General features: G+C 48.9%; 9 protein-coding genes and 1 non-coding gene across 10 annotated transcripts; 4 read left to right on the forward strand and 6 right to left on the reverse strand.

Annotated features, from left to right (window-relative positions):
- Positions 1-960: 960 nt before the first annotated feature.
- VE01_01538 lies at positions 961-1050 on the reverse strand (the record flags this gene model as incomplete). The annotated part of the gene is made up of 1 exon: positions 961-1050. It is a non-coding gene; the product is annotated as a tRNA-Pro (tRNA).
- Positions 1051-1273: 223 nt separating this feature from the next.
- Positions 1274-2454, reverse strand: VE01_01539 (uncharacterized protein). Its single transcript, XM_018271058.2, has one exon. The coding sequence runs from the start codon at positions 2350-2352 to the stop codon at positions 1603-1605; it is 750 nt and encodes a 249-aa protein (XP_018134198.1). The 5' UTR covers positions 2353-2454; the 3' UTR covers positions 1274-1602.
- An 857-nt stretch (positions 2455-3311) lies between these two features.
- On the forward strand, positions 3312-4468 carry VE01_01540 (uncharacterized protein). Its single transcript, XM_018271059.2, has one exon. The coding sequence runs from the start codon at positions 3626-3628 to the stop codon at positions 4364-4366; it is 741 nt and encodes a 246-aa protein (XP_018134077.1). The 5' UTR covers positions 3312-3625; the 3' UTR covers positions 4367-4468.
- On the reverse strand, positions 4458-7317 carry VE01_01541 (uncharacterized protein). The gene is made up of 7 exons (XM_018271060.2): positions 6603-7317; positions 6337-6552; positions 5848-6287; positions 5491-5794; positions 5268-5425; positions 5111-5209; positions 4458-5048 (listed from the first exon to the last, which is right to left on the reverse strand). Exons 1-7 carry the CDS (start codon positions 6978-6980, stop codon positions 4829-4831), a joined length of 1815 nt encoding a protein of 604 aa, XP_018134076.2. The 5' UTR covers positions 6981-7317; the 3' UTR covers positions 4458-4828.
- Positions 7318-7362: 45 nt separating this feature from the next.
- VE01_01542 (uncharacterized protein) lies at positions 7363-9491 on the forward strand. The gene is made up of 2 exons (XM_018271061.2): positions 7363-7604; positions 7667-9491. Exons 1-2 carry the CDS (start codon positions 7555-7557, stop codon positions 9231-9233), a joined length of 1617 nt encoding a protein of 538 aa, XP_018134075.1. The 5' UTR covers positions 7363-7554; the 3' UTR covers positions 9234-9491.
- A 745-nt stretch (positions 9492-10236) lies between these two features.
- On the forward strand, positions 10237-11368 carry VE01_01543 (uncharacterized protein). The gene has a single exon (XM_018271062.2). It carries the CDS (start codon positions 10647-10649, stop codon positions 11100-11102), a length of 456 nt encoding a protein of 151 aa, XP_018134074.1. The 5' UTR covers positions 10237-10646; the 3' UTR covers positions 11103-11368.
- Positions 11369-12114: 746 nt separating this feature from the next.
- Positions 12115-17974, reverse strand: IML1 (vacuolar membrane-associated protein iml1; the record flags this gene model as incomplete). The annotated part of the gene is made up of 2 exons (XM_018271063.2): positions 12318-17974; positions 12115-12119 (listed from the first exon to the last, which is right to left on the reverse strand). The coding sequence occupies exons 1-2, from the start codon at positions 17896-17898 to the stop codon at positions 12115-12117; spliced, it is 5586 nt and encodes a 1861-aa protein (XP_018134073.1). The 5' UTR covers positions 17899-17974.
- A 336-nt stretch (positions 17975-18310) lies between these two features.
- VE01_01545 (uncharacterized protein) lies at positions 18311-20253 on the forward strand. The gene is made up of 2 exons (XM_018271064.2): positions 18311-18413; positions 18469-20253. Exon 2 carries the CDS (start codon positions 18510-18512, stop codon positions 19749-19751), a length of 1242 nt encoding a protein of 413 aa, XP_018134072.1. The 5' UTR covers positions 18311-18413; positions 18469-18509; the 3' UTR covers positions 19752-20253.
- VE01_01546 (uncharacterized protein) lies at positions 20073-21800 on the reverse strand. Its single transcript, XM_059463370.1, has 3 exons — positions 21260-21800; positions 20335-21207; positions 20073-20286 (listed from the first exon to the last, which is right to left on the reverse strand). The coding sequence occupies exons 2-3, from the start codon at positions 21081-21083 to the stop codon at positions 20256-20258; spliced, it is 780 nt and encodes a 259-aa protein (XP_059320027.1). The 5' UTR covers positions 21084-21207; positions 21260-21800; the 3' UTR covers positions 20073-20255.
- A 170-nt stretch (positions 21801-21970) lies between these two features.
- Positions 21971-24787, reverse strand: VE01_01547 (uncharacterized protein). The gene is made up of 5 exons (XM_018271066.2): positions 24329-24787; positions 24176-24282; positions 23889-24130; positions 22689-23842; positions 21971-22632 (listed from the first exon to the last, which is right to left on the reverse strand). The coding sequence occupies exons 1-5, from the start codon at positions 24743-24745 to the stop codon at positions 22162-22164; spliced, it is 2391 nt and encodes a 796-aa protein (XP_018134070.2). The 5' UTR covers positions 24746-24787; the 3' UTR covers positions 21971-22161.
- Between the last annotated feature and the right edge of the window lie 633 nt (positions 24788-25420).

A 25420-nucleotide genomic window follows, 5' to 3' on the forward strand; every position in this document is an offset into this window, starting at 1 on the left:
ACAGCCCCATATCGATCGACTTCGGGCAATTAACTGAGTTCTACTACGTACGTATATAATCCGTGTTAGTACCCATATTACTCTAGGCATAGGCGTATTATGGTCTATAGTAGAGACCTAAGGGCGGACAATCAGCAGCAAACACTCGGCCGCTGACGTGGAGGCCGGTTACTCGTCATGCATCCGCCTGGAAATAGAGCGGTGTCTCTGTCTGACACTCCCCTCTCCTCAGCCATCTTCCCATGTGTCTTAAGATTAAAGACCTTGACTGAACAAAAGGAATACATACTAGAACATATACAGCTCATCCCATTCCGTTGTATCTCATACCTCAAAAACACCCCCTACCACTGGAAGTTCGGCTGTACCCACTACTAGCCCCCTACCAACTCAATCGAAGCTTTGCTTGGATTCTCCAAGTTAGTGTCGATCCCGCTTCCAAGGAGTCTTAATTTCAAGAGATGATCCATACTAAATCACGTGTTTGCCACTGCTTCAGCCACACTTCGAGATGTATGAGTGTCACGTGAATGATATGGTATGCGTTCATATGCGTTCAGACTTTAGGCCGCATAGAAAGGCTTCTTGTAGATGGCCTTAATCCGTTGTTGGTGACCTTGATCCTTTGTTGACGACCTAGATCCCCTTGTTGACAGCGGTTGCATAAGTAACTGTAAGCCGCCGTTGGTTGGGTGGTGCCAACATTCTGGGCGAGGCAAGTTTTGAGACCCCCTTCTACCAATGATTTTTGACGGGAGACAACACACATATGTACACACATGCAGCCTCGCTTGTCTGATTGGGAAGGCACGGTTTCTCAAACATTTTTAGCCGACCACCGAAACTCTATACCGCCAAATGGGCAAAAACAGCGTTTTCTCATATCCGGATCGACAAAAATCACCCACCAACATTATAAAACTTCAAAATATTAATTAAATTGATTAAAAGAGCCAAAAAAGGGCCTAATCCGGGATTGAACCGGAGACCTCTTACATTTTGAATTTTTTGGTTCCCAAAGCAAGAATTCTACCACTGAACTATCAGGCCTTTGATATGTTGATGCTGGGGATTAGCTCAGTACATGTGAGAACTGGCTGATGCTGATGACTGTCTAAAGCTATATTTACAATTATTCTACCATTCTAAGCCTTATGGGGGATATCTCTAAGTATAGAACGTGTTAGTACAAGTGAGAAAGGTAAGTGGTTGATGGTGGTGGCTGATGATGCTATAATTCCAGTTTTTCTACCTTCTGACCTCGACGCGGCTTCTCTCTACGGGGCCCATCTATAGAATCTCTCTCTGAATATAGGATGTGTTGGTACAAGTGAGAAAGGTAAGTGGCTGATTATGGCGGCTAGTGGATCTATAATTCCAATTACTCTACTCTTCTGACCTGTACGGGGCCCATCTCTACGAGGCCTCTCTCCGCTCCAAGTATATGATGTGTTGGTACAAGTGAGATGACGGTGGTGGCTGATAAAGCTATAATCCTAGCTGTTCTATTTTTCTGACTTCTGCCTGGCCTCTCTATGCGGCCTCTCTCTATGAGACCTCTCTCTAAACATCGGCCGTGTTTGTGAGACCGCGTCCCATCCCTCACTGAGCCACCATCCTACGCCTCACATCCTCCAACTTCTCGCTCTGCCTCCCCTCCCCATCAAAATTCCCCTCCCCCAACCACTCCTCCAACGCCCTCCCCGCCACCGGCCACCCCCCCTCCACCATCGCAAACCACGCCGTATCGCGATTGCGCCCCCTAACCACCATATGACACTTACTCACCCCCTCATACTCAAACCCCAACCGCAGCGCCGCGCGCTTCGACGCCTCATTCAAATCATTACACTTCCACACCACGCGCCTATACCCCAGCTTAAACGAATGGCCTAGCAGCAGCCAGTTCGCCTCCGTTGCCGCCACGGTCCTCTGCAGGGCTGGCGCGTATATCACGTTCCCGATCTCCAGGCTGCGGTGCGTGGGGTTAATCTCGATTAGGGAGACCATGCCCATTGGTACGCGCTCTGCTCCATCGCCGGCATCAGTAGAGATGACAAAATACTGCTTTGAGTCCCTATCGTTATTGACGAGACTATTCATCGCATCCTCGAACTCAGCGAACTCGGGAAACGGGCCGCGGAGCATGTAATCCCACAACCCCGGCGGCGCGGGGGGTAAACACAGCGCTTTGTGCAGCAGCGGGTAATGGGTGGTGGACAGAGGGGTGAGGGTGCACGCTCGTCCCTCTAGAGTGGTCGGTGGTGGGAAAGGGGGTGTGGGCGTTTCAAGGAGCTGACCCATGGGTCTTGGTGTTTGAGATGCCTCCTCGGCGGTGGGATCGGTCGACATTTTTTGTTTCAATTGCGGCTTGCTTGGTGGTTCACCCTCCGTCACTTGGGGAGGGAAATGAGGAAGTTATTGACCCCATCGGAGATGTTTGGAGTAATGACTCAACTCTTCGTATGCGCCGTATTTCTGGGGGGCAAGCTACCTGGTCAACCCCGCTGATTGGCAATTTGGGGTCCACATTTGAAGAGTCACGTGATGTTTCGGGTTATGTGCAGTAGCTCCTTGGCCACCTCTGGACTCTAATTTGGTTTCGTTTGAAGGAAGCTTAGGATTGACATGAAAGCAAATGCCGAAGCTTACAGTATTTTACAGTAGTAGGTTGAAGGAGCTGCGCGATGGATTGGATATTGACGTAAAATGTAGTCTTACAGAGAAGCTATGTAAGCAACACAGGAACACCGCGCCGAAAAGATATGAGTGCATCTGAAATTCGTTGCACAGCCTCCACAGGTTCAATGTCCGATCCCCGACATCTCCTCTGGAGCCAATCCCGGCCTGACAGCAGGACCAAGCATTACCTCAAACACGATCGACAGTGTCAGCGCTTCTGGCCCGGATGTCATGTTTGCCGTGACAGCACCTGCTAATTACAGAACAGCATGGCGCCATAACACTTGCCGTGACAGAGTACTGCCGTAGCCAGGACCATTGACTATGGTCATACTGCACCATGCTGCACCATCAGGCTGTCACTTAATGCCAAGCTGCCAATCTGACGACGGCGGCCGCCCCAACCCCCCAGTTCTACTAATTTTAGCGCCCTGATTTCCCGTTTCTCGCTGGAATTAGCCAATCCGTGGTGCCTGGGCTAGACCCCCTATAGCCCCCGTCGGCCAAGCACTACAACTCCCGACGTCAAGTGTGCCATGATCACATCCTCAAACCATCTGCGGACGGACGCCCACGGTGCAAAGCCTCCTAAGGGGACGGCAAGGGACATTAACTGCAGGTAGGTGAGACGAACGAGGTAAGAGCGTCGGATGTCTCCGTGTTTCTTATGTCGCCCTCTTATTGTTTCGCACGTTTCGTCTGATGTGCTGTGCGGCAAGAGAGTGCTTGGTTCCTCCCTGCGCCTCCAACAGCTCCAGAGATATATAAGAAGCCATCTCAACACCCTCAAACTCTCTCAAACTCGCTCAAACACTTCAGTCTATTCTTCTTCGTCAATAATTTGCTGTGCAAACAAAACATTCACTACATTCTTACCTTAATAAACATTTTACCAACCACCCACCAATCAACCTTCACCCAATCAACTTCCACCACCTTCAACATGCATTTCTCCGCAGCAGCCATCCTCCCCTTCCTCTCCGTCGCTGCCGCGCAGTACGGTTCCTCCGACTACGGCTCCTCCTCCACCGACACCACCAGCAACGCCCAAGCCGCCACCGACACCACCACCACCACCGCCGACGGCGCCACCGTGCACAAAGTCCTCGTCGGCCAAACCGCCCTCACCTTCTCCCCCTGGAACCTCACCGCCGCCGTTGGCGACAAGGTTGAGTTCCACTTCTACCCCACCACCCACTCCGTCGCACAAGCCGCCTTCGACAAGCCCTGCGAGCCCAGCTCCGACACCGCCTTCTTCTCCGGCGGCGTCACTACCCAGGCTGCTACGAGCGGAAAGACCAGGCGCCAGACCGCTGCGGATATGAAGATCTTCACCATCACCGTCAACGACACAAAGCCCATCTGGTACTACTGTGGCTTCCCCAACCATTGCCAGGGCGGCATGGTCGGTGTCATCAACCAGGCTGCGACGGGCGCGAAGACCATTGAGGCGTTTGCGGCGGCTGCGAAGAAGGTGGCTAAGACTGTTGCGCCTTCCACGGTGCAGGGTGGTACTTGGGGAGCTGCGGAGGTGGCGAACGGTACCGAGACTGGTGGTGCTTCGACCCCGTCTTCGTCGACTGGTGCCGCTTCTGGCCTGATGGAGAGGGGTAGCTACGGAACTGTTGTGGCTGCTGGGCTTGTGGCAGGGCTTGCCGGGATTTTCGGTACTCTGTTGGTTTAATGCGGTGGATTGGATTGTATTGGGATTGAGGGGGGAGTTACATAGCATAGTGCAGCGCACGGCTGGAGTTAATAGGGAATATTAAATTCAAATTTTCACTTCATATGAATGTTTTAATAAATGGCTGTGACTTCTACTGACATGATGACCCTTTCCACGGCAAGTTTGCTGAAATAGACGGGGACCGATCCCCAGACTGACCATGTATCGGTCTGATCCCAAACTCATAGACCCGACCGTGATCTGGTCTGGTCTGAAACCGTCAACCGAAGAGGGCCCCCCTGAGTTTCTTGGCAGACTTAGTGCTTCTATCGAGTGCGGGTTGTAGTAGTAGATTGGATTATTACTGCTTTTTCGGGGATTTATTCATTTAGTCCCTGGTGATTTTGAAGATTCACTCTGTCCTTAACGTCTATCTACCATAGCGCAGCCGACAGCAAAGGTCAGATGTGAAAGCGCGATCTACGCACCAACGCCTTCGATCCGCCGTCTCTCCAACAAGCACGGTGATCGCCGATCTTCTTCCGAGTACGCCCTCAACAGTTCATACCCCGACTCGGGACATATAGCCGTCCCATCCATGACCGCTACCGCGCGGCGTCCTTTCCCTAAATACGCCGGGACGTTTCTTATACCTGCAAACGGTAACTCATTCAGGCATAGCCATTCAATGGTGAATTGCCTATTTGATCTCAGGATTAGTGACCTGAAGAAAGCGGGTGAGAACTGTCTGTTAACACTCACCCTTGGTACTCTCTCCCATCTTCTCTGGGCAACCAATCTTCGCTTGTGGTGTCCCAATCCATGGGACTCGTCATTCTAGCAACGCCGCAGAACTTTTGACTGTTTGAGTTCTATTAGTGGGTGTATGATTATGATAACAGGACAGTGGATGAGGCACCTTCTAACTATTGAAAAGAAAATTATGACGTTGCCACCAGACCTCCTGTAACCGTTGTCGAGTCTCGTATTCGCATCTTTCATAGCGGACCACTGCCCAAGTGCAAAGCTGGTTTCCATATCTGTTTCATTGTCTGACCGCAGGACAAAGTACTTAGTCTATAAGAGAGGGATCTGATGTTAGATTATGCGCTAGCCTTTGTGCTTGATACGAAGAAGCTAACCTTGTCAAACGAAAGATCTCGAAATGATAATGCTAGAAGACTGGGGTCGAAAGGCCGGCCTTCATAAGTGTCAATGACAGTATTATCCGTACCTAGAGTACTAGTTGAACTCTGCGTGCCCTGTGAACTGCGAGAGCCTTGTGTGCTCTGGCTGCCTCTTGTACTACGAGAACCGCTCGTACTACTACGAGAACCGCTTGTAAGCCGCAGGTTTCCAAAGGTCGACCAAGATAGTAATGGCATGGGTGAAGATGCGTCAATATCATGGCGTTGGGATGGAATGACTTCATCCTGAACAGAGAGCCTGTGTCTTGATTAGCATCAAACAGGGTGCCAGGGCAGTCAATGGACACGCACAAATTCTCTCGTTCCAGAAGAAGCCCCACATCCGCAAACCATGAATGTGAAATAGCTGCCTCTGCTGTTGGTCGATGTATCGGATTTGGGATTAACAAGAGTTTGATGAAATCTTGACAAGGTTTTGAGATGTTCATGCCCGGTGGTTCGTCAAACCTGAGCGGTTTGATCCCTCGGGTATAATCTTCTTGATCAGAGCTATAGAGGAACGGATGGGTTAGCAGTAGTTCCATTGTGATCACCCCAATGGCCCAAATATCGACAGATATTGAATACACAGAAATACTGTGGCTACTTCTAAAGTGACCTTTCAGCTCGGGTGCCATGTATTCGGTGGTACCGAGCTGTGTTTGCAACTGCGTTCCTTCGTGACATTGCTTGCTAATGCCAAAGTCCGCAATTTTGACAAGCCAGGGGGATGTGGATACTACTAGGATGTTCTATGTTGCAATGAGTGAGTAGACTCAATATCATAAACAGATTACTTACCCCTGGCTTCAAATCCCTATGAGCAAAGTTGATCTCGTGCATGAATTTTATCCCCTCAAGAACCTGTCGCGCAACAAGCCCGGTTGTTTTCTCAGGAAAGGGTCCCTCACGATTTCTAATACGTGCTAAATCTCCAAGTCGACAGTACTCCATCGTGATAAATACAGACTCTGTATTTTCAAACCATCCATAGCTTTGAATAAAAAAGTGCTCATACTAAATAGTTAGCCATCCTCTTCTCAAGAAAAAGACCTACCCCGACTTACTTGAGCCTGTGAAAAGTTTGCAACGGCCTGAACTTCTTTCATATAATCTGGGGTGCTTAATTTTCTGATCTCCTTCACTGCTCGAACTTGGTTTTGGGAAGACTGGGTTGGGTCCGAGATCAGTGGTCGACGTCGCTCAAACCTCACAATTCCGAAGGAGCCTTGGCCGATGATCGAACCAGGTTCAATATCCCATATTTCTTCAATATCAATGAATAAGTTTTCCTCGGTTTCCATCGATGACTCTTCCTCAATTCGGGCGAGAGTTTCTCCAGATTTCTTCTTAGGGACGCGTCGCATGTGCTTAACGCCTCCAGCAATAAATTCTGCGTCCAACCTCAGAGCTGCGACGAGGTCTGAAGTGTCCTCCATTATCATATCATGCTCAACCTTTTGTATGTTGAGATATATAACTGTGAATATGGTGCCTGTGTGTCTGTGCCTCGATGCATTGAGAGTTCCGAAAAGATGTTTTCCAAGGAAAATGAACTTGAAAAGGCCGGTGACTATTTTCCTCTTTGAAGTGCATGGACGAGGAAAGATTAACTTAGATTGACTGCTTAAAGTGCCGCATTATATCCATCGTTACTGATTGTTGGATGTCGCGAATATAAACTCTTTCGGCGGTATGGTTGATTCCAAGAAGAACAAACAAGGAGTCAGGTCCTAAACTAGACTTTTTGGGGGAAAGAATGGCATGAATTCGCTATTTGAGGCCGCCATGACAGCGTGGCAGCACAGTTCATATCTTGTGCAGTATAGTACATAGCCGAAATGTGGCTGCGTTGGCGTGGGGGCAGTGTCGACACATCGAAACACAGCCTCGCCACGGGCAGAAATGAAAGGTCGTCAGGTCTGCCTCGTCGCGCTCAATATCCTGATAAGGTGAGCAACTCCTTGCGCGGCGAAAGATATTTCAATTTTCCGATTGTTATGACGAGTGCGGGTTACTATGGCCGAACTAGGACTTGCAGTCGTGGGGGCCGTGGATATTTGCATTAGGTGAGTTTGTGTGGACAGAGGATGCCGATGAGTTACTTGAGCTTGTGCTAACATGCACTTAGAGTTGCCAATGAAATAAAAACCACTTGTCGACGATTCAGAATGTATGACGAGGAAATTGAAGAGAAGGCTATTTTGGTAGAGGCTGTCTGGGTTAGAATCGAGATACAAATGCGATTCCTCTCCAGAATTTCCGAGCTGCTCGAGGAGGAGCTCGCAAATAGCCAGTTAAACTTGCTGCGAAAGCTTGAAGGCAAATTGCTTCAAACCGTTTCCCAACTTAGAGTGCAGAAGCGGGATGGCGATGTTAACGACTTTTCGCCAAAGCAGAAGATCATGGGCTATCTAAGCAAATGGAGGTGGGCAATCAGGGATAGCCTAAAAGAACTGGCGGCTGAGCTTGAAGCATGGCAGAACCGGTTCGATCCAACCTGGTATTTGACAATACTCAACAGCAGCAAGGTTCTAGACCTTGAGCTTCGACAAGTGAATGCAGAGTTACCAAACGATCCAGAACTCCGACTCGACTTGCTAAATAACCAGTTGAACCCACTTATGAACATGCGGAACCTTCGTTACGCGTCAAAGCCGGACTATAAAGCCAGCCTCTACTTCGATGCAACTAAGCTCAGGGACCCGAGAGAGACCCTGATCATGTTCTCATCTGCTAGAGCAATCCTGCGAGAACAAGATGGGCAAACCAGGCTCCTAATTGTGGAGGCTGTGACGTCTCCGAATGGAGGCCATGGAACACTTGACATTAGTCAGATTAAGACTGATGTGGAATCATTAGCGGGAAGGCTTCAGCAAGTCGATCCAGGCACATTTTGTCTACTCCATTGCAAAGGCCTCATGGAGCTCCGAGATGTTACGACTCGAACCCTCAACGGGATTGATATGCTGTATGGCACGCCTAGAAACTGCGCATTACCTGTTAGCCTTCGTGGACTTCTCCTTGACAGAAGCCTCGTCCCAAGTCTCAGCTCCATTGTCCGGATTGCAAAGCGACAGGTTCGCTCGGTGAGCTTCATTCACACTTGTGGCTTTGTACATAAGAACATCCGGCCCGAAAACATCTTGGTATTTCCAAGCAAAGACTCGTCGCTAGGTATAACTTTTCTTGTTGGCTTCAACCAGTTTCGGCGTGTGAATCAACAAACCAACCTACTGGGAGATCCAGCCTGGCATCGAAATTTATACCGTCATCCTCAACGCCAAGGAATACACGTTTTGAACCGCTATGTCATGCAACATGACATCTACAGCCTTGGTGTTTGTCTCCTAGAGATTGGGCTATGGCGGTCATTTGTCCACTATCCACTACTGAATATGAACGCCGCACCAGTTCCACCAGCGTCATTCGAAATTCAGATTAGCGATGAAGACTTCACAGCCCCCCATTTGACTGCTCGATTACGCACCAAAGACCGGTTCATTGAATTGGCGAAGAGGGATCTTCCGTCAAGAGTCGGGAATGTGTATACTGAAATCGTCCTTGCGTGTCTAACGTGTCTTGATCCAGGAAGTAGAATGTTTGGGAATAATAATCAAGAAGATGAAGATGGAATTATCGTCGGAATTAGATTTATAGAGCAGATACTAGCTAGGATCGACAGCATATCAATCTAATGACGAAGATTAGTTAGTGGAATCTGTAGACCCTAATTGTCCTCGGGACGCTGCTTCCTAAACGATAGGATGCAAAGAGGTTTCTTGGGTAAGGGTTTAACTTCACAGAGGAGGCAGGGGATAAGACACAAAGGGTTCAAATAACACATTGCAGCATATAACAAATAATATATTCAGTTGAACACGAAACTCCTATCTAAAAACCAAGTTTCTACTTAAATATTGGCGTCATGCTAAACGGATATATGGATAGCAATGGATATTATAATATATCCTTATATCCTACATATCTAACGACTCCCTCGACCCTGTTGGGGCCCCAACCCACGGAGCGCCAAATCAAAACCACTCTCTGTCTCTTGTACCGGAGTCCCGAGATATGTAGATCTGTGGTATGTAGATCTCCCGTATTCGTTGATAATTGGCGTTATCTAACTGCATGCTAACTAGAACATCGACAATTTGAAAATCGCGTACCGGAGTACCGAGAAGTGCACTACGGGCAATCATTACGAGCGGTATGTCTAGCATGATGGATGATCGAACGTTTATAATAATAGTTATGCATACAGCTGCTATATACAATTGGCTAGTTCCACTGTCCCCAAAATCTGTGGTGAGAGTAGATCTCTCGTATTCAGTTGATAATCACCGTCATCAGACTGCATGCTAATCTGACTTTGCCTCAAAAGGAAGCTAGGGATCGGGCGTTGGTAGCTTGTGTTTATATACGATTAAGATCGTCTTTGTCTCATAACAAGCTAAGCCATGATCACCTTTGGCTTTCCCTTACTCATGGTGCCTTGACACTGCGGGTGGCTTATACGGCATTGTGGACCTTGCAGAAATCCCCGCGAGACATAAGCATAAGTAGAAGAGATAGTGGAGCAGAGCATAAACGGCGTAGTTTTTATACAGAATGCCAATTCGAAATGTACTACTCACATATTATTTATGAGGCAATCTACTTACCCAGCGTTACTAAGGGCCTGAGCCTGACCTGAAGTCCTGGACCCGCCTGTGAGATTCCACCTCAGTGCTGCTTAAGATCACTAACCCGCTGACGTTCTCACTGCCTCATAAAGCCCATCGAGTGCACCATGCATTGCAAGTTGCTCCAGTTATTCTAATGATACCAAGGCTGCACTGCCGGCTGAGGTCAGATTCACAATTTAGTTGCTTGCCGTTTAGTTATTCAAACGCTTCTCAGTCCTTGGCGTCGATCGATAGCTCGGCCCCTACCTTCGATAATTGTAGCCAAAAATGTGATATAAAAGCAGGCTATTGTCCTCGCTATAATCATCTTCACTACTCTATCGACATCTTCCACATCTACTTCCTCGATATACAATCTCCTTCGATTCTCTCACAGGACCAATATCTCTGTTACCTTAGAATATCACAACCGCCATCATGCAACTCTCAACGACCATTCTCGACTTTCTGCTTGTCGCTGCCAGCACTGTTTCTGGCGCCGCAATCGAATCTGACGCCGCAATCGAACTCGATTCCCGTGGTCTTGGGATCAACTGCCGAGGCAGCACGCTCTGCAGTGGCGCGGGGTCTCTAAAAGACATCGCCGACAATGTCGCGAAGATCTCGCAAGATCGTTGGTACAACGCTGGCGAGCTGATTGCCTGTGTGCAAGATTTGGCAGGCTCGGGCAAGTGCGCCTTTTTGCAGGGTAACACCGGAGGATTGCCGGGAAGTGACATCCTGCCTCTGATCCATTATCTTCAGCAACACGGCTGCGGTGGATGCGGTAGTGTCCCGATCTACTTTGGTCAGGGAGATAACAACCCAGACACCCACGGCATTCTCACCGTCAACTACAAGAGGAACACCCAGGGATGCAACGGCGCCTGCTGAACGGATACGGGTTATGGAACCTCTGGGACCAACATTGGCTACGAACTTGACGGATTGGAGAAGGCGCTGAAACTTGCTGAGAGCCAAACTATTTAGATCTTTTTTCTTTTTGTTGTTTCGGTTCGTTTGTTGGTAGACGGGGTTGTGTTTACATGTTCTAGAAGTTTTAATTGTGCTCTGTTATGTGGGTTTTCCTATGGGGTTTCCCACACTACGAAACGTAAATTGCGGGAGAAAAAAAAGTTTAATTTAAATACTATATTAAACTCTTAAATTAAGCAGTTGAATTAACTAGTCTCGTTGCAAATAATCCTATGTGGCGGCTAGTAAGTATCTCAGTGACATGAGAAACATGCCCAGTTCCCCCCACCGCTTCCTCTTGTATTCGACCTATTATAGTTTCCGCAACATCTTCTCCAGATCTTTAGTTCTTCAACTCTGAATAACCATCATCTAACTGTGGTCGGAAGCTTGTATGGCTCATTGGCGAGATGATGCGCCGAATGCACCTTGGGGGCTATCGCGCATGTGGTGAATACAATGAAGTAGTAAATCGATAACGGTGAGAAGAAGGTACCGGTGAGAAGCGTCAACAGTAAGAAGCGATGATGGTAGTGAAAAGTAGAATCTGCTCGCCTACTCTGAGTCTATCTGGTAGCGTATGCGTCTGCTGCACGTTGCCTTAATGGCCCTCCAATTCGGTCCGCAATCAATTCGAAATCTGAACTCTGAGCGAAAGAAAAACCGCAAAGTCGCAAAATCCTCAGGTCGCACGCCAACAATTCCATGCAAAGCAATTTTTCCCATATTTTCTAGCCCATCTCCAAGATCTCTTTCATCTTATGGAGTCGGAGACAATTGCAGCGGCTGATGCGTCTAGAATACCAGTGGGCAGTGCCAGTTATTGGCACTGCTTCCGCGCTGCATCCTCAATCTACCCCACCCCCAACAACGTTCCTAGCCTTTCTGGTTACTTGTTGCTCTCTGATAAAGAAGCCAGTATATTCCCCTTTCACTCTCTGTACCTTAATCAATATCCACCTCTGCAACTGTGCCGTATCCTCTTGACAAACGAAAATAGAGCCAGCTATTAGCGAATTTTCACAAACGAGAGCTTTGCTTCCCGTACATTATCGACTATAATCACTAAATATCCAATCACGCCAGTAAATTACATCCGTCAACCGCCCAGCCTTCACCCACCAGCCATCTCACCTCCCTTAGGCGCATTACTTCCACTCCCCGAATCACTCGCATGTTCACTCCCCCTCCTAAAAGACGGCGTCCTCAAACTCCCAAACCCTCCCGCATCCCTAAAACTTCCCCACCCCTCCCTCAACTCCCCCCTCGCATCTCTAAAACTCCCTATAGGCCCATTATTGCCACCCATCCATGTCAATCCCGGCCCGAGTCCCAGCACAGGAATATTCGCATCATCAACCACCAGACCTGCTGCCGTCGCCGCCGCCTCGCGCGCTCCAGCCGCTCCAGCCTTGAAGACTGGTGGAGTAGGCATTACAGCCGAAGTCGTAGCCTTCTCCCATACCTCAGCATAGAAGCGGCGTAGTCCCTCAACGTCATTACAGAAGCGTTCCATGTCATCCTTAATCGCAACATCTGGACCCTGCTTCTCCTTCCCAGCGAAAGTCGGCACCGCGGCGCTCGGCTTCGCGACTGGGCTCGGCTTCAGGCCGGGACTGGCCATGGTGGCACGCAGCATGGGGCTGCTGATGGGGGTTTGTTGGCGGGGTGGCGGCACGAAGCGGTCGTTGTCGCGGACGATATGGGTGCGGCTATTGAACATCTTATTGCTGGTCAGGAGAAAATCGCCTTCGTCGGTGATTTGGGCGAAGCCGGTACCGGAGCGGTGGATGTACTGCGAGTAGGCGTAGTTCGGCTTGCCCCAGCTGTAGATCACCTCGACGTTTGTGGGGAAGTTGGCTGCGGCCTCGGTGTCGAGGACGAAGTTGAACTTCTTCATGATCGCTTTTTGGTAGTAGTGCTTCTGTGGGCTGGATATGGGGGCGAGGCTGGTGGCGTCGAAGTCGGTAGGCGGTTGTTTTTCAGGGGGTGGGAGGGCGAGTTTGAGATGGTAGGGTGCGCGGAAGGGGTGGCTACTTGAGATTGTGCAAGCTTCTGCTATTGGAGCTTCGACGAGCCGTAGCCCATACCGGTCAGCTGTGAGAGTCCATGAAGCGATGGCGTCCTCAATGAGCTTTGCAGTGACATTCATCCAGTCAAGGCGTATATGATAGCAATTGTCAGGGTTGTGGATCCGATCATAATGCAGATTGATACGCTCAGGGCGGTACGAGCGTTTCCGTGGATCGACGTCGTATTTCATGACATTACTGAGGGATACCTTGGGTTTGCGAGCAGTTGGGGTAGGTGGTTCTGTGCCAGGGTCTGTCGACTTGTTTTCATCATTAATAGAATTGGCCTGAGTTCTTTCTGGCTTTGGAGACTCTTTGGGGGCATTCTCGGTCATGGGAGTTGTTGGAACAGAAATATCTTTGGGATCCTTGGTGTCTCTGCGACGGGGCCCGAATGGCCACCCTGTACGTGTCTCAGGTCGAGGTTTTGCGTGTTCACCAACAACTTGGTAAAAATATTGGCCGTCACGGAAGGGGTGGCGCTTTTCAACGTGGACAAATATTCCAAAGTCCTTCTCCTTTTCTTTGGAGTCCGTGTTCGCGCGCCTTTCCTCATCGTTAACCATCAACATATTGCCGAACTCAATGGCTTCTTCGCGGGTTTCGATATCCTCGATATTCTCCAACAGCCAAGTTGTCATATCGGATCCGATAAAGCAATTATAATGCAGTCTGAAATGCCACCTTCGATTCTGCATTCTGACTCCACCCTTTTCCACGGGAGCCTGGATAGCTTCAGCCAACATCCCGATATTCAAATTCGATTTCTTGAAACGCTCCTTTTCAGAAAGAAGCTGGCCACGCTTAATTTGTGCCTCTCCGGTCTCTAATATTGGTAGAGTCTCAAGCTCAGCGGCGATAACAACCGAAGGATCCTGTGTTTGATACCAAATATCGAGTGGGTTTGGATCTTTCACCCGTCGGCTGGACAGATTTTGAAATCTACGCTCGGATGGCGGAGTGTAACGATGTCTTTGCCACATCTGTGTCAAGGCTTTGATGCCCTCCAATCGAATTTCTTCTTCTGTGTCTTCGCCCTTGGGCCTATGAAGGAAGGCTGGCCGTTCCACGGGAATAAGGACAAACCTTGCTCTCCAGTATCGTAGATTATCGGTTATATCCTCATTATGCCCCGCAATAAACGAATCTACATAATTCCAATTATATTCAGGAAGTGGTTTTTGTAGAGCAACATCGCGACAGGCGTAATCGGAATCGAAGTACGTCCGTATCGCAGGCTTATAGTTTTGAGTCTCGGCATTCTCATTCTGTAAAAACGTGGCCGATTTCCTTGTAAACATGTTTACTTCGACTTCGGTTCCGTTGACGCACGAAAGTTGGTGGATGATATTCCCCATGGACAAAAATATGCTCGTGCCATCCTCAGCAATATGATCATCCTCGAATGCGTTTGCAATCTTCAATGCCTTCTGCCCAAAGGCTTCGGCAACGGCAGTTCCGACGACGATCTGGAACCCATGTGAAAGTCGCAATGCTACGAGCTCTCTCAGAAATTCTCCTCTTGTCTTCGGCACTTCGAGCATATCTTCGTCTATATTTTGGGATATATTATATGGCTTCTGCTGGAATTCTGTATCAAGTTGGACTTTAGTCGGGAAATATTCGGTCGTAAGCGGCACTGATGCCGGAGAACACAGGGACTTCCACTTCATCGCCTTTGTGACAACAGGACCGGGAAATATGTGTTGCCATCGTTTATATTGGCTTGCATCATTGTCAGCAGCAGTGGGGTTTGATGGGTTGAGAACATTCAGCCATGGAGAGAGCGCTACGGTCTGTGGAAGAGATGCAAAATCGGATGCTGGTCCTGCCAACAGCTTCGATTTTGAAGTTCGTATAGTGTCGTTCGATAGTAGCTTCTGTAGTGTTGGTAGGTCGTCATCATCCCTGACCTCTCCTCCTTCATACAATGATCCCAAAATCGACCTGGCCTGTGATTGGGGGTTCGCCTCAAAGCCCGAAAATGGGCTCTTGATGGCAATCGGCCGGCTAGTGAATTTGTCCGTATCCTCGGCATTGTCATTGCGGTCAGATTCTTTTGATCTTATACTTCCTCGAGATGAAGCAGGCCGGTTGGTCGTCCTATCGAACCGAGAAGATGATGTCAAATGGCTAGCCATTGCGGAGGAGCTATCTTTCTGCGGAGTTGATGTTTGGGATTGACTTGTGAGCCTGGCTGCATTAGCATGCTCAGTGTGTACTTCGGCAACAGCAGCTTTGGGGGCAGCTATCCCAAAGCCTCGGAATCCAAAACTGATCTGCCGCGAGACTTTGAACGGGCGTGCAAGGAGACTAGAGTGGGAGGTTGCTTGAGAGTTTGTGCTTGATATGCTGGTTTTGCGAGAAGTTGTACCCAGTAGCCCATTGTTATTTGTCTCTGGGATTGTTAGGGTTTGATTTTGCGCCTTTGGTATCTCGCGATGTGGTAATGGTGCAGATATCTTGCCATCGATGCTCTTCTTCTTTTCGTGGGTCTCATTTGACAGCTTCGGATATTTCTTCATGTCAAGCTTTGGTGATACTATCTTACTACGTCCTGGCTTGGAGACCACTGCGGCTTTCTCGTCAAAGGCCTCTAGTAACTCGAAAAAATCCTTCTCGGCAGTCGTAGATTTCTTGTCGACAACTGGCCTTGTTGGCCCATACAATGGATCCCCAATTCCAGAAAATGGCTTTCTTGGTGCCTTCACAATGCTAGGTTCGTCGCCTTCGCTTCTTCCCAGTTGGCGGATGCGATCTGGCAGAGGTGGAACAGATATCTCAGTATTCTCCACATGACCGAGCATTTCTATTTCATACATCTTGCATCTGATCTGAAAATTCTTTCTCGGCTTCACAATACCTTTGCGACGATATGCTTTTGATATCTTACCACCCTGCTTAGCCAATAGTTCTTGGCTTGCTCCTGTCCAAAAGGAGACGTCTAGCCAGTGCGGAATAGCATAATTCCATTCTTCAGGGGCATTTTGAGGTGCAAGCGTGCTGAGGCGTTGTTGCAGTTCCGACGCCTTTGAAGGAGACAAGGATTCTTGCAGCGTGTTGAAGCTACCAAAGGCGGTGGTGCTTTGCCGCGGTGTACTGCTTTCACTGCCAATATCCTTCACTCGGAGTGATTCCTGGTATACATCAAACAAGGGGTTGCGATAGCGCAATAGGGGGACTGAGTGCAGAGGAATCTTGGGGAGACAGACGAGATCAATTGCGATCCCGCTACCTATCAAAGAGTCTGTCGTAGCTTTCAGCTTCTCATAGTCCACTTCAAACAATCCCGCACAGGGCGTAATGATGACGATAGATATCCCTGTTCGGATAAGGTCGCGGTCGATGTAGTCAGAAGAGAATGAAGAAGATGCAAGATTTATTGCTTCCAACAGGTTTCCATGGACAGCGAATGTTGGTTCTGCTTCCACTCGTGTACCAGGAACCGAGCCCATCGAGAAATCTCCAGTCGGTTGCTTCGAGCCATACTTGTTAAGTCGAAACATTGAGATATCGTGGCGAAAGAAATGAAATTCGACCTTCAGCTGATACAGGATTGTCGTCCATTCCCCACTTGCCATTTCACTGACAACAACTCGATAGAAATCCTTGTACGGCTTCCTCGATCCAGTGGTATGATACCCCGTGTAGTATGAGTCGCCGCTCCCTTCCATGTCACTGGTAAGGCCCGTATCATACTCCACGCGGGTAAACAGGACAATGCTAACAAGGTGCTTTGCCTTGAGCGCCACCCACCTCTTGAATAGTGCCGGCAAAAATCCATTGACAACTTTTGTAAACACAATCTCTCCGGATCCTTCTGAATCAAAATCCCACATTTCTTTAGACATCTGAATAAATAGTACATATCGAGCAGATTCGCTCCGGAAGATGGGTTTTGTATTTGTTGAAAAGAACGCCGACTGGACTTTTCTCCCCGAAACATACACCGATGTTATCTGTGCCTTAATTGTGCCCATAAATACAAGCTTTTGTCCTTTATACACCGTCTTGTTGCTCAACTTCGCAAGTGTGAGTCGCCACATATCAGATCTCGACAGGTATTCGTCCTTGAAGGACATTTCGACATGTGAAGCCGTCGTAATGGCAGCGGTTGTCGTCGTAACCAAAACATTGGATCTATGCTTGAATCCAAATACGTCGGCGACATGTTTAGCCACTGATATTTCTAGATTGGGGTGCTTTGACGCGGTCTCCTTGTTCATCTCGCCCAATGTAAAGAGGTACTGCTTCTCGGCATCCTCCTGGGTATCCAGGCTTCCCTTGCTCGACCGCATGTCTGCGATGCTGGCATCTAATTGTTGGCTCGCCGCCAAGCTTCCGGGTTTCTTATCCAAGGCATCGTTCTTGAGCGGCACAATGGCCATCAACTGGCCTAGCTTGTAGCGCCCGGCAGGCAAGAGAGTGTGGTTGAAGATAACCTCTTCCTTTGAAAATTTCTCATCATGGACCCACAGCACGCATTGCCTCTCGACGGGCGCTTCATTGTGGCTAGGAGCAGTCGTCTTGGGCGGATTGACGGTCGCGCTTGGGAGGGGGTTGTTATCGTTACTGAGGCGGTGGGGCGGAATTGATGAGGGGCGAGCCGCAGCGCCCCGGCGCAATGAGGCTTGCGCACTCATTGGTATATGGAAGCATTAATGGGCGGCCGGTATTATTTCATTGTCTAGTGATATCTGGTGAGGCGTGTCGTCGTTGCCCACAATGAGGCCGTCGCTCCCAGGTTTCTGCCGGTAGGCTAAGACATAAGGTTACAAGGGAGCTCTCACCGCCTTATCACTATGGTCACGTGATATCAACATGTTTTTCGGAAATATCAGTTGCAGTGCTACATCTGAAGTAAGTTATACATATATTAGAGTTTAATAAATCTATGGTCATAGCTAGTATAATAAATGATTAAATTAAATTTTGTATCAGTGGCTGTGTTGAATGGCTGGGAGGCTGCTAGATTTCCCTCCATGCTGCAAATTATCTCCAATTTTTCTAGTACGAAAGTAAATAAAAATTATTTACTTTATTTGTAAACCTACCCCGCGTTCAAGTTAATGATAATCATTTTAACGATCAACTTCGGATCCCATTCATAACTTTCCATCTGTTTGTAACTTCTATCGGGTTTAAATTGTGGATCTCGGTACGGCCCGAATACTATTCTCCTCATCTAGAGATTTTTGTTCTGACGCCATCAGCCAAAAGAAGCCTGACGCAGTGCACGGGCAATATTACTACAATGTCTCAAGATACTGATGATCTCTCGAAAGAGATCGGGCTTATGAATCTCAACGAAAGTCACATGGATGGCTTGAGCATTTCCCTGAAACCCATCTGCGCTGGCATCCAGCGTATCCTCTCACCAGGCCTCGAGACCATCTCCACCTCGTCGTGGGCCTCAGTCGAGTCTTTGCTCCAGAGCACGGCGAAGAACATTTCATCCGTCTATGACACCCCTTCGGATATCAAGGATGCTGCGGTGTACTTCTCTACCATCACCGAACGGATTCGGGCCTGGGCAAAAGACCTTCAACAGGCCATATCTGCGCTTCATTCTCCCGAAGAGAAACAAAAGCTAGTCTCCCTGCAAGTAGTAGAAAAGGTAGAAGCGGCCGAACGGTCTGCTAAGCTGGCTTCCACAATCAGTGGATCATGCCAGGTGCTATTGGCAAACATGGGGAAGCGGACAGAGTGGGAGGTACAACACCCTATTGAAGCGGCTCAAGAGTTTGAGCTTCGCGAATATTCTCGGAGTTTATCAAGCTCGTTATTGCAATCGCAGGGTGGTAAGGCATTAAATGATATCCCGGGCGAGAAGTGGGCAGAAGCAGAGAGGCAGCTACGGAGTCTCGAAGATTACCTGAAGGAACACAAGATCCAGGCTGTCAGAATTCGAGAAACTAAAATGGACAAAGTAATGGTTGCCCTCCTCAAGGCCTTTGAACGTTTTGATGAGACTGGAATCAACCGCCAGAAAGTCGACGTAGCCCGGGCGGAACGCATCTGGGGTCTAGTTGACAAGCTCGGGAGTGGCATGAGCTATTTACTCCAGGTCGATGCCAGGCGTCGTGAGGGCGAGGCCGTGCCCACCACCCGCTCAATTTTCCTCCTGAAATCCGCACCTCCAGCAAACATCAAGTACTCCGCATCGCCATCTGACTGGCTAGCGAAGCGGCTTTCTAAGTCTGCGGCGTATCTTGATGCGGTAGTTATTCAAGGCAACATTGCTGTCAACGATGAGCGGGGCTGGAGTGGGGTATTCCAAGAACTGTCTGCGCTGGAAGACTTGTTAGTTTCCGGGGTGACGTTGACGAATGCTAAGGAGTCGAAGATTGACGAGACGCTGAAAGCTATGGGAGAAAAGATTCGGGGTCTGGAGGCTAATAGGAATGGGAAGGATGAAGGGGATCTGAGCCTTATGTATGTTAGTTGGGAGTTAGCCCTGAGGATAAGTGCCTACTTCAACGAACTGGAGGCCTGAACGGCCTCGTCCGAAGTATAATCCGACAAGGAATTGCCGCGGATGCCTCTATGATGGCATGCTTTCATACCAGGCAACGATATCACGACCAGCAAGAGCGTAAGGACCTGGGCGTTCAAGCGCTACTAGTGGTGCCTTCACAACAAAGTATAGCGGGACAGAGGCGGGACTTTCAACGCAACATCCATACGAACCGGCCAAGGCGAATCCAGTTACGATCACGATAAGTACGAATAATTACTTCGGAATGAAAGGAAAAGGCCATGGATTTGCCACAATAGAGCACCCAAACAAGAAGCATATAAGCGAAGGACAGCAGGTGTCATAAGTGGCACTACCCAAGCCAATAGGATAAATATAGTAGCTACAATATGTTCATTTGCTACTCTCTATCAGTCTCCAGACAACGGTCCTTAGCAATAACCGGCCCCCCCCCCATCCTTTGGAATACCATCCTCAATAGTTGCAGTGTATCTGTTAGCTTCTTAAAATTAATAAGGGATTTTACAGCGGCTTCTGGCCATATACAGCGCCACTATATTCTCTTGTTAGCGTGATCCCTTTATCATGACGGACAACTTACACCACATAGTATCCATGATTCTTCCTGTCTAGAAATGCCGCCTTTACCTGCGCCAAGTACACCTGGACATCTTCCAGCTTCCACTCCAGCACAGCTGTCAACATGTACATCGCCCAGCTCTCCATCCCCGATAGACAGAACAGCAGGCTCCACCTTCCCACCTCCTTCAATTTGGGGTCACTACTCCATGCTCCAATGGGAACTTTATAGTTCCGTTGCACCACATTCGTAAACCCCGCATTCTCCATCAGCTCTTTAGTTTGGTCTAGAGTCCGGATAGACTTTCCGAGGAGGTCGCCAGCCTTGAAGAACGGCTTAGCCCATCCTGTCAAGATGTGGTCTTCGCCAACAGTTCCATCGTCCGAGACTATCTGAACATTGATTTCGACCTGCTCAATCCAGCCACCTGGTTTTAGCGTGCGGAACGCATCACCATACAACTTGGGCCAGTCGGAAATGGCCCCGAAGAGACAGCGTAAGTGCACGTAGTCGAATGTGCCATCGTTGAACGTCCAGTCTAGCTGCGCATCGTCGAGCTCGAAGTGCAGGTTCGGCGGTACGAACGAGGGCTGGGTAGGAGACAGATCAGTGCCAATGACCTCCGCGGAGGGGAATTGGTCTGCGAAATCGATGGCCCAGATGCCTGTGCCTGTACCGATATCGATTGCCTTCTGCGGGTTGTCGCCAATGGGCGCTAGAAATAGCCGGCCGTCGAAGAGGAGGGTGAACAGTTGGTGGCCAATGTCCATCGCCTCATTGGCGTCTTCATCGTTGGGACCCCAGTATTTTGTGTCATTGAAATTATGGTATGTCCTGCCGTTCAAGACACGATAATCCCTAATGCTGTCCCGTATCGAGGTTGTGGAACTGGCGCTGGGGCAAATCAGTACGTGTAGCTAACATCTCGTGGGCGCGCAAAGCTTACATGTCACTGCCAAAGCCAGAATCAATATCGCTCTCGTCGGATTCCTTGATCGGTCAGCCTGAGCTACAGCACATAGAACTATAATACGAAGGCACCGACAATGGGAAGATGCTCATTCTCGAAATCTTGTGGAGCGGCGGCGGCAGCGGGTGGAGATGCCGCGGGTGGGGAATTAGCAGGTGGGGACGCTACAGGGCGAGACGTCCACGATCCTTCTTCCGCCATGACTACTACTGTAAGAAGAGCGTAGAGCTACCACTTAGAGTGAGGTATTGGCGAGATGAAGAGATATAACGTGAATTATAGGTATTCCACTTCATTCGCTTCTTGGTGGACAGTAATTAAATGGAGGGGGATGGAAGATCGATTGCACATGGGGGCTGAGACACCTATTTCACACATGGGACTACTAGAGTCCCTGCATCTTCAACGGGCGCCAGTGCGGGGGACGGAGTAAAGCCCTGTTAATCCTCCAACATTCGGCCTTTCGGTATGTTGAAGCGGTTGATGCGGATGCAGGCAAGATATGCTCCTGTTAACATGGATGACGAAAAATACAAGGGCCGTCCCAATCACCCCCCGCTGTGATGCGCCGGCTATTTCTCGGTCGCGCCCGAACGCGCCGAATTAATGAGCCGTTGCGTGGCGGCACCAATGAGTTGCTTCGGATGCGAAACGGCCACCACGCGTTGTGTTGGTTGCATTGGCTATCTATATGAATTTCTTCCGTGCTTGGACAAAATACTACGGCAAGGATGTCCTTCCTTGGATCAATATATGCATGTGAAAAGAAGAAAATGTATAGATTTCATGCCAAGATCCAACGCCAACCCTTCCAGAAATGACACACCAAAATAACGAGGTATCGTATCTCATCTGCCACCTATCGCTTGTCTGTTTATTCAAAAATCCCCAGCACCCCTCACCCTGCGAACCGCCCCTGCAATCCCTTTGAACCAGCTGAACTTGCCTGGATCGGTGCCGATCGCGCCTTCAACCTCTTTACCCTCCGCATCTCTCCACACACCGTCTTCGTCAACCTTTCCATATATCCCTGTCCTCTGACACCTCCTCAGCCCATCAATCCAGTTGCCACAGACTTCTTTACTCTGGAGCATGACATTGATTTCTTGGCTGTGATACCAACTCTGCGAGTCCTGGTTTCCATTTCCTTGAATCCCTATCTCCTCGTCGATGATCATCAGCTTGACGTGACAGCTCCGCTTCTTGGCCTTGGCAAGAATTGGCCGCGTCTGGTCGGCGCCAACATAGAAGTGATAATGCAGATGCTTTAACCCCTCTGGCGAGAGCGATTGGTGCAATGCGTGTGAGATCATCTCATTGGTACCCCCTTGCATCGGGAGAAGTTCACCCTGTATTAGTCAGTATATAGTTGTGATAGAGATTCGTCCGATCTGGGAGATCTTACAGCATCATTATAACCAATGCAAATGAATGCGAAAACATCAACGCCTCGCTCGCATGCGTTTAATATCTCCTTGAGAATAGGCTCTGCGTTTAGAGTCGGGCTTTGAATGTACACGTTCTTTTTCGCGTATCGTAATCCTGCCAACCACGCCTCATTCTGTGGCGTAAATACGTCGTTGTTATTGGGGGTTCCGTATGGCGGCCTGTTGACCATTGCGATTGGGAATGGCTCATACACTGCATGAGGTATGTAAGGCGTAAACTCATCACCAGCGGGAATTTCCTTAATTGAAGGAGGGAAGTCCTTGTTCTTGGTGTGGTTCAAGTGGGCGGCTGTAGCCTCCAAGCGAGTCAAGTTATCATTTGGGGATACTGATTGCTGCACACGGGCTACCTCACCAGCAATATCAATATCGTAGTGAGGGTCAGTTGACAAATGCTCGGGGAGAGGCCTGCCTTGTGGAGGCTGGCTGATAATGGAGCTTGGGAGAGAAGAGGATCCAGAACGTAAGTAAGAGTTGGTTATTGCATCCTTGCCGAACCTTTCTTGTTCGTTGTTTAATCCAGAGGGAGCGCCCTTGATATTAACGTCGTCAAGTGGAGACAAATGCGGGGCGTTAACTGCATGCTCAATAACATTTCGTGCTGGCGAAAGGTTGTAAGAAGCATCATTAGAAACGTTGGCTAACCGTTCGCCCTCGAGTACCCCGTCGTTTTCTCCTGGGATCAAGTTCGTAGAGTGGATTCTTCTTCTGTCGGCTGCTTCTAGCTGGCTAGAAGTGTTAGCCTCAGCCTCTGAAATGGCATTTGCTTGAATGCCAGCTTGATAAAACATCTCATGGTGGCTCGCTTCCCCGAAAGAGCCGATTCCACCTTGAACAGCTGGAGAATTGTAACTTGGCAATGGAGGTTCCAGCGCTTTGTGCCAGGAGATGAGAGCCATGTCGTATAGCGAGTCGACGATTGGACCTTCCAGTTGAATCATCATCTCCATATTATCGTTATCCTGGATGTTGTTGCTCTGCAAAACAGCATACTTGCGATCAACTACCATATACTTGCAGTGATACGTGCCTAACATTGGCTTGTGGTAGTTCATAACTTGAAGATCAATGTTAGGAATCTCCTCCGGCTTTGGGATGTTCACAGCGTCGCCTATAATTTATCAGCTTGGTTAATGAAAAGACCGAGCTCGCTTTACCTAGGTATTCCTTTTCAGAAACAATGTAATGTGGTTCAAATAGCTGCTTCGGGCTGCCTCTGTCATAGATAATCTTCATGACAATCCTTTCTCCACGCCTGCCAGCTCTCGCCGACAGCTCTTTCATCGCATTGGTAATGTACGAAGATGCAACAGAGTTCTGCCAGTAGTTGGTGGCTAAATACACTTCCTTTTCTGCGCGAACAATCATGTTGCTCATGTGACGCATAATATCTGGCACGCTGCGTCCGTTAATTGCAGTTCAAGCAGTCTGGGGAAAAACATACACAGATATTATCGTCAATGGTACGACGCCACAGCTACCCATCAACGAAGGGCTAACCATAGCTGCAGTGATATCCTGATCCACAGGACCTAATGCATCGTGATAGATCTTTACCTTGATTAGATTATCGCCTTGAAAGAGAGAACGTGCGTACCTTTAAGAATAGCTCACTTGGTTGTGAGGGACCCCAGTTTCCGCATTCTGCGGCCCGCTGTAGCTCTTCAGCGCTAATGCTATGCTCCTCGCTGTCTCCATCTGACCTTGCTGCACTCTTTGACGATGGCACATAACTACCATACAGTTGCTGCCATGCGTCCCCAGGCGCAAGGGTTGGGTTCTCTGCAAGAAGTGCAGATACGCTCTCCTTGCCTGTGCATAGCTTGTGCAAGCCATCAGAAACCATAGTCGAGCTACTTCGGTTAGTCTTGTTCGTGTGAGTAGGTTTCGCGCCGATTCTCTTGGGCGGACGCAATGGGCCGTGTCGTGGAGTAGTGAGGGCGTTATATGGGAATATAACAAATAATTGGAGGAAGAACGAAACAATGGCTTGCAAATTTTGTGCGAATGTCATGACTTGTAAGATATATATCGAAATTAAAATATGGGATTCCCTTAAAACCCTTGATTTTGAAGACGGGGTGCTCACGAGGTATGACGATCAATCAAAAAACAAGCTTTTGCCAAGGCGGTCCCTGGCAGAATGTGGGTCTATAACGCCAAAGACACGTCATTGAATCCCGCGTGCTAAAATTCGGGGAAGAACTAATTATAATCCGTCCATTATTATCGTGTAGCCGCCACCTCAGAGGAACCCTTGATTATTCTGGTTATTGAGCTCAGGAGTTTCAAGGGCTCAAGTTTAATCTAATTCTGCGGTAGCCTGCAACCTTCCATTACTTACCGGTCGTTCCTTCCGTCCGGAGTCCGCGGTTTGATCGACGGGTCGCTCTTTCCATTCTTGTCCGGTCGTCCCTCCCCTCTAGAGTTGGTCGTTCTTTCCCTTCGGAGTCGGCTAGCCAGCCGTGCCTTCCACTTGAAGACGGTCGCTACTTCCTTTGTTAATGGGTTGCTCTTTCTATTCTTATCCGGTCGTTGCTTCCAATTAGAGTCGGGTAACCGTAGAAAGAGCGACCACACAGAGCAACATCGCTCCTGCCAGATGGGAGAATGCACAAACTTTTCACAAGTCCCCGCATTTACGTACAACAATAACACCTGTGAAGCTTCGAACTAAAGCCCAGCTCAA

This window comes from Pseudogymnoascus verrucosus (assembly GCF_001662655.1).
Source record: "Pseudogymnoascus verrucosus strain UAMH 10579 unplaced genomic scaffold scaffold_4, whole genome shotgun sequence".
Classification (NCBI taxonomy): domain Eukaryota; kingdom Fungi; phylum Ascomycota; class Leotiomycetes; order Thelebolales; family Thelebolaceae; genus Pseudogymnoascus; species Pseudogymnoascus verrucosus.

What these genes read in the sequence shown, in the direction of transcription:
- VE01_01539 (XM_018271058.2), bottom strand. Translation starts at nt 2,352, where the DNA reads ATGTCGACCGATCCCACCGCCGAGGAGGCATCTCAAACACCAAGACCC.
- VE01_01541 (XM_018271060.2), bottom strand. Translation starts at nt 6,980, where the DNA reads ATGATAATGGAGGACACTTCAGACCTCGTCGCAGCTCTGAGGTTGGAC. An exon ending in ATAGGGATTTGAAGCCAGGG is followed by an intron (nt 6,288 to 6,336) that starts GTAAGTAATCTG and finishes ATTGCAACATAG; the next exon opens with AACATCCTAGTAGTATCCAC. An exon ending in GAGATCTTTCGTTTGACAAG is followed by an intron (nt 5,426 to 5,490) that starts GTTAGCTTCTTC and finishes CCTCTCTTATAG; the next exon opens with ACTAAGTACTTTGTCCTGCG.
- VE01_01542 (XM_018271061.2), top strand. Translation starts at nt 7,555, where the DNA reads ATGGCCGAACTAGGACTTGCAGTCGTGGGGGCCGTGGATATTTGCATT. An exon ending in GCCGTGGATATTTGCATTAG is followed by an intron (nt 7,605 to 7,666) that starts GTGAGTTTGTGT and finishes ACATGCACTTAG; the next exon opens with AGTTGCCAATGAAATAAAAA.
- VE01_01545 (XM_018271064.2), top strand. Translation starts at nt 18,510, where the DNA reads ATGTCTCAAGATACTGATGATCTCTCGAAAGAGATCGGGCTTATGAAT.
- VE01_01546 (XM_059463370.1), bottom strand. Translation starts at nt 21,083, where the DNA reads ATGGACATTGGCCACCAACTGTTCACCCTCCTCTTCGACGGCCGGCTA. An exon ending in AATCATGGATACTATGTGGT is followed by an intron (nt 20,287 to 20,334) that starts GTAAGTTGTCCG and finishes AAGAGAATATAG; the next exon opens with TGGCGCTGTATATGGCCAGA.
- VE01_01543 (XM_018271062.2), top strand. Translation starts at nt 10,647, where the DNA reads ATGCAACTCTCAACGACCATTCTCGACTTTCTGCTTGTCGCTGCCAGC.
- VE01_01547 (XM_018271066.2), bottom strand. Translation starts at nt 24,745, where the DNA reads ATGACATTCGCACAAAATTTGCAAGCCATTGTTTCGTTCTTCCTCCAA. An exon ending in TTCTGAAAAGGAATACCTAG is followed by an intron (nt 23,843 to 23,888) that starts GTAAAGCGAGCT and finishes GATAAATTATAG; the next exon opens with GCGACGCTGTGAACATCCCA. An exon ending in GCATTGGTTATAATGATGCT is followed by an intron (nt 22,633 to 22,688) that starts GTAAGATCTCCC and finishes TGACTAATACAG; the next exon opens with GGTGAACTTCTCCCGATGCA.
- VE01_01540 (XM_018271059.2), top strand. Translation starts at nt 3,626, where the DNA reads ATGCATTTCTCCGCAGCAGCCATCCTCCCCTTCCTCTCCGTCGCTGCC.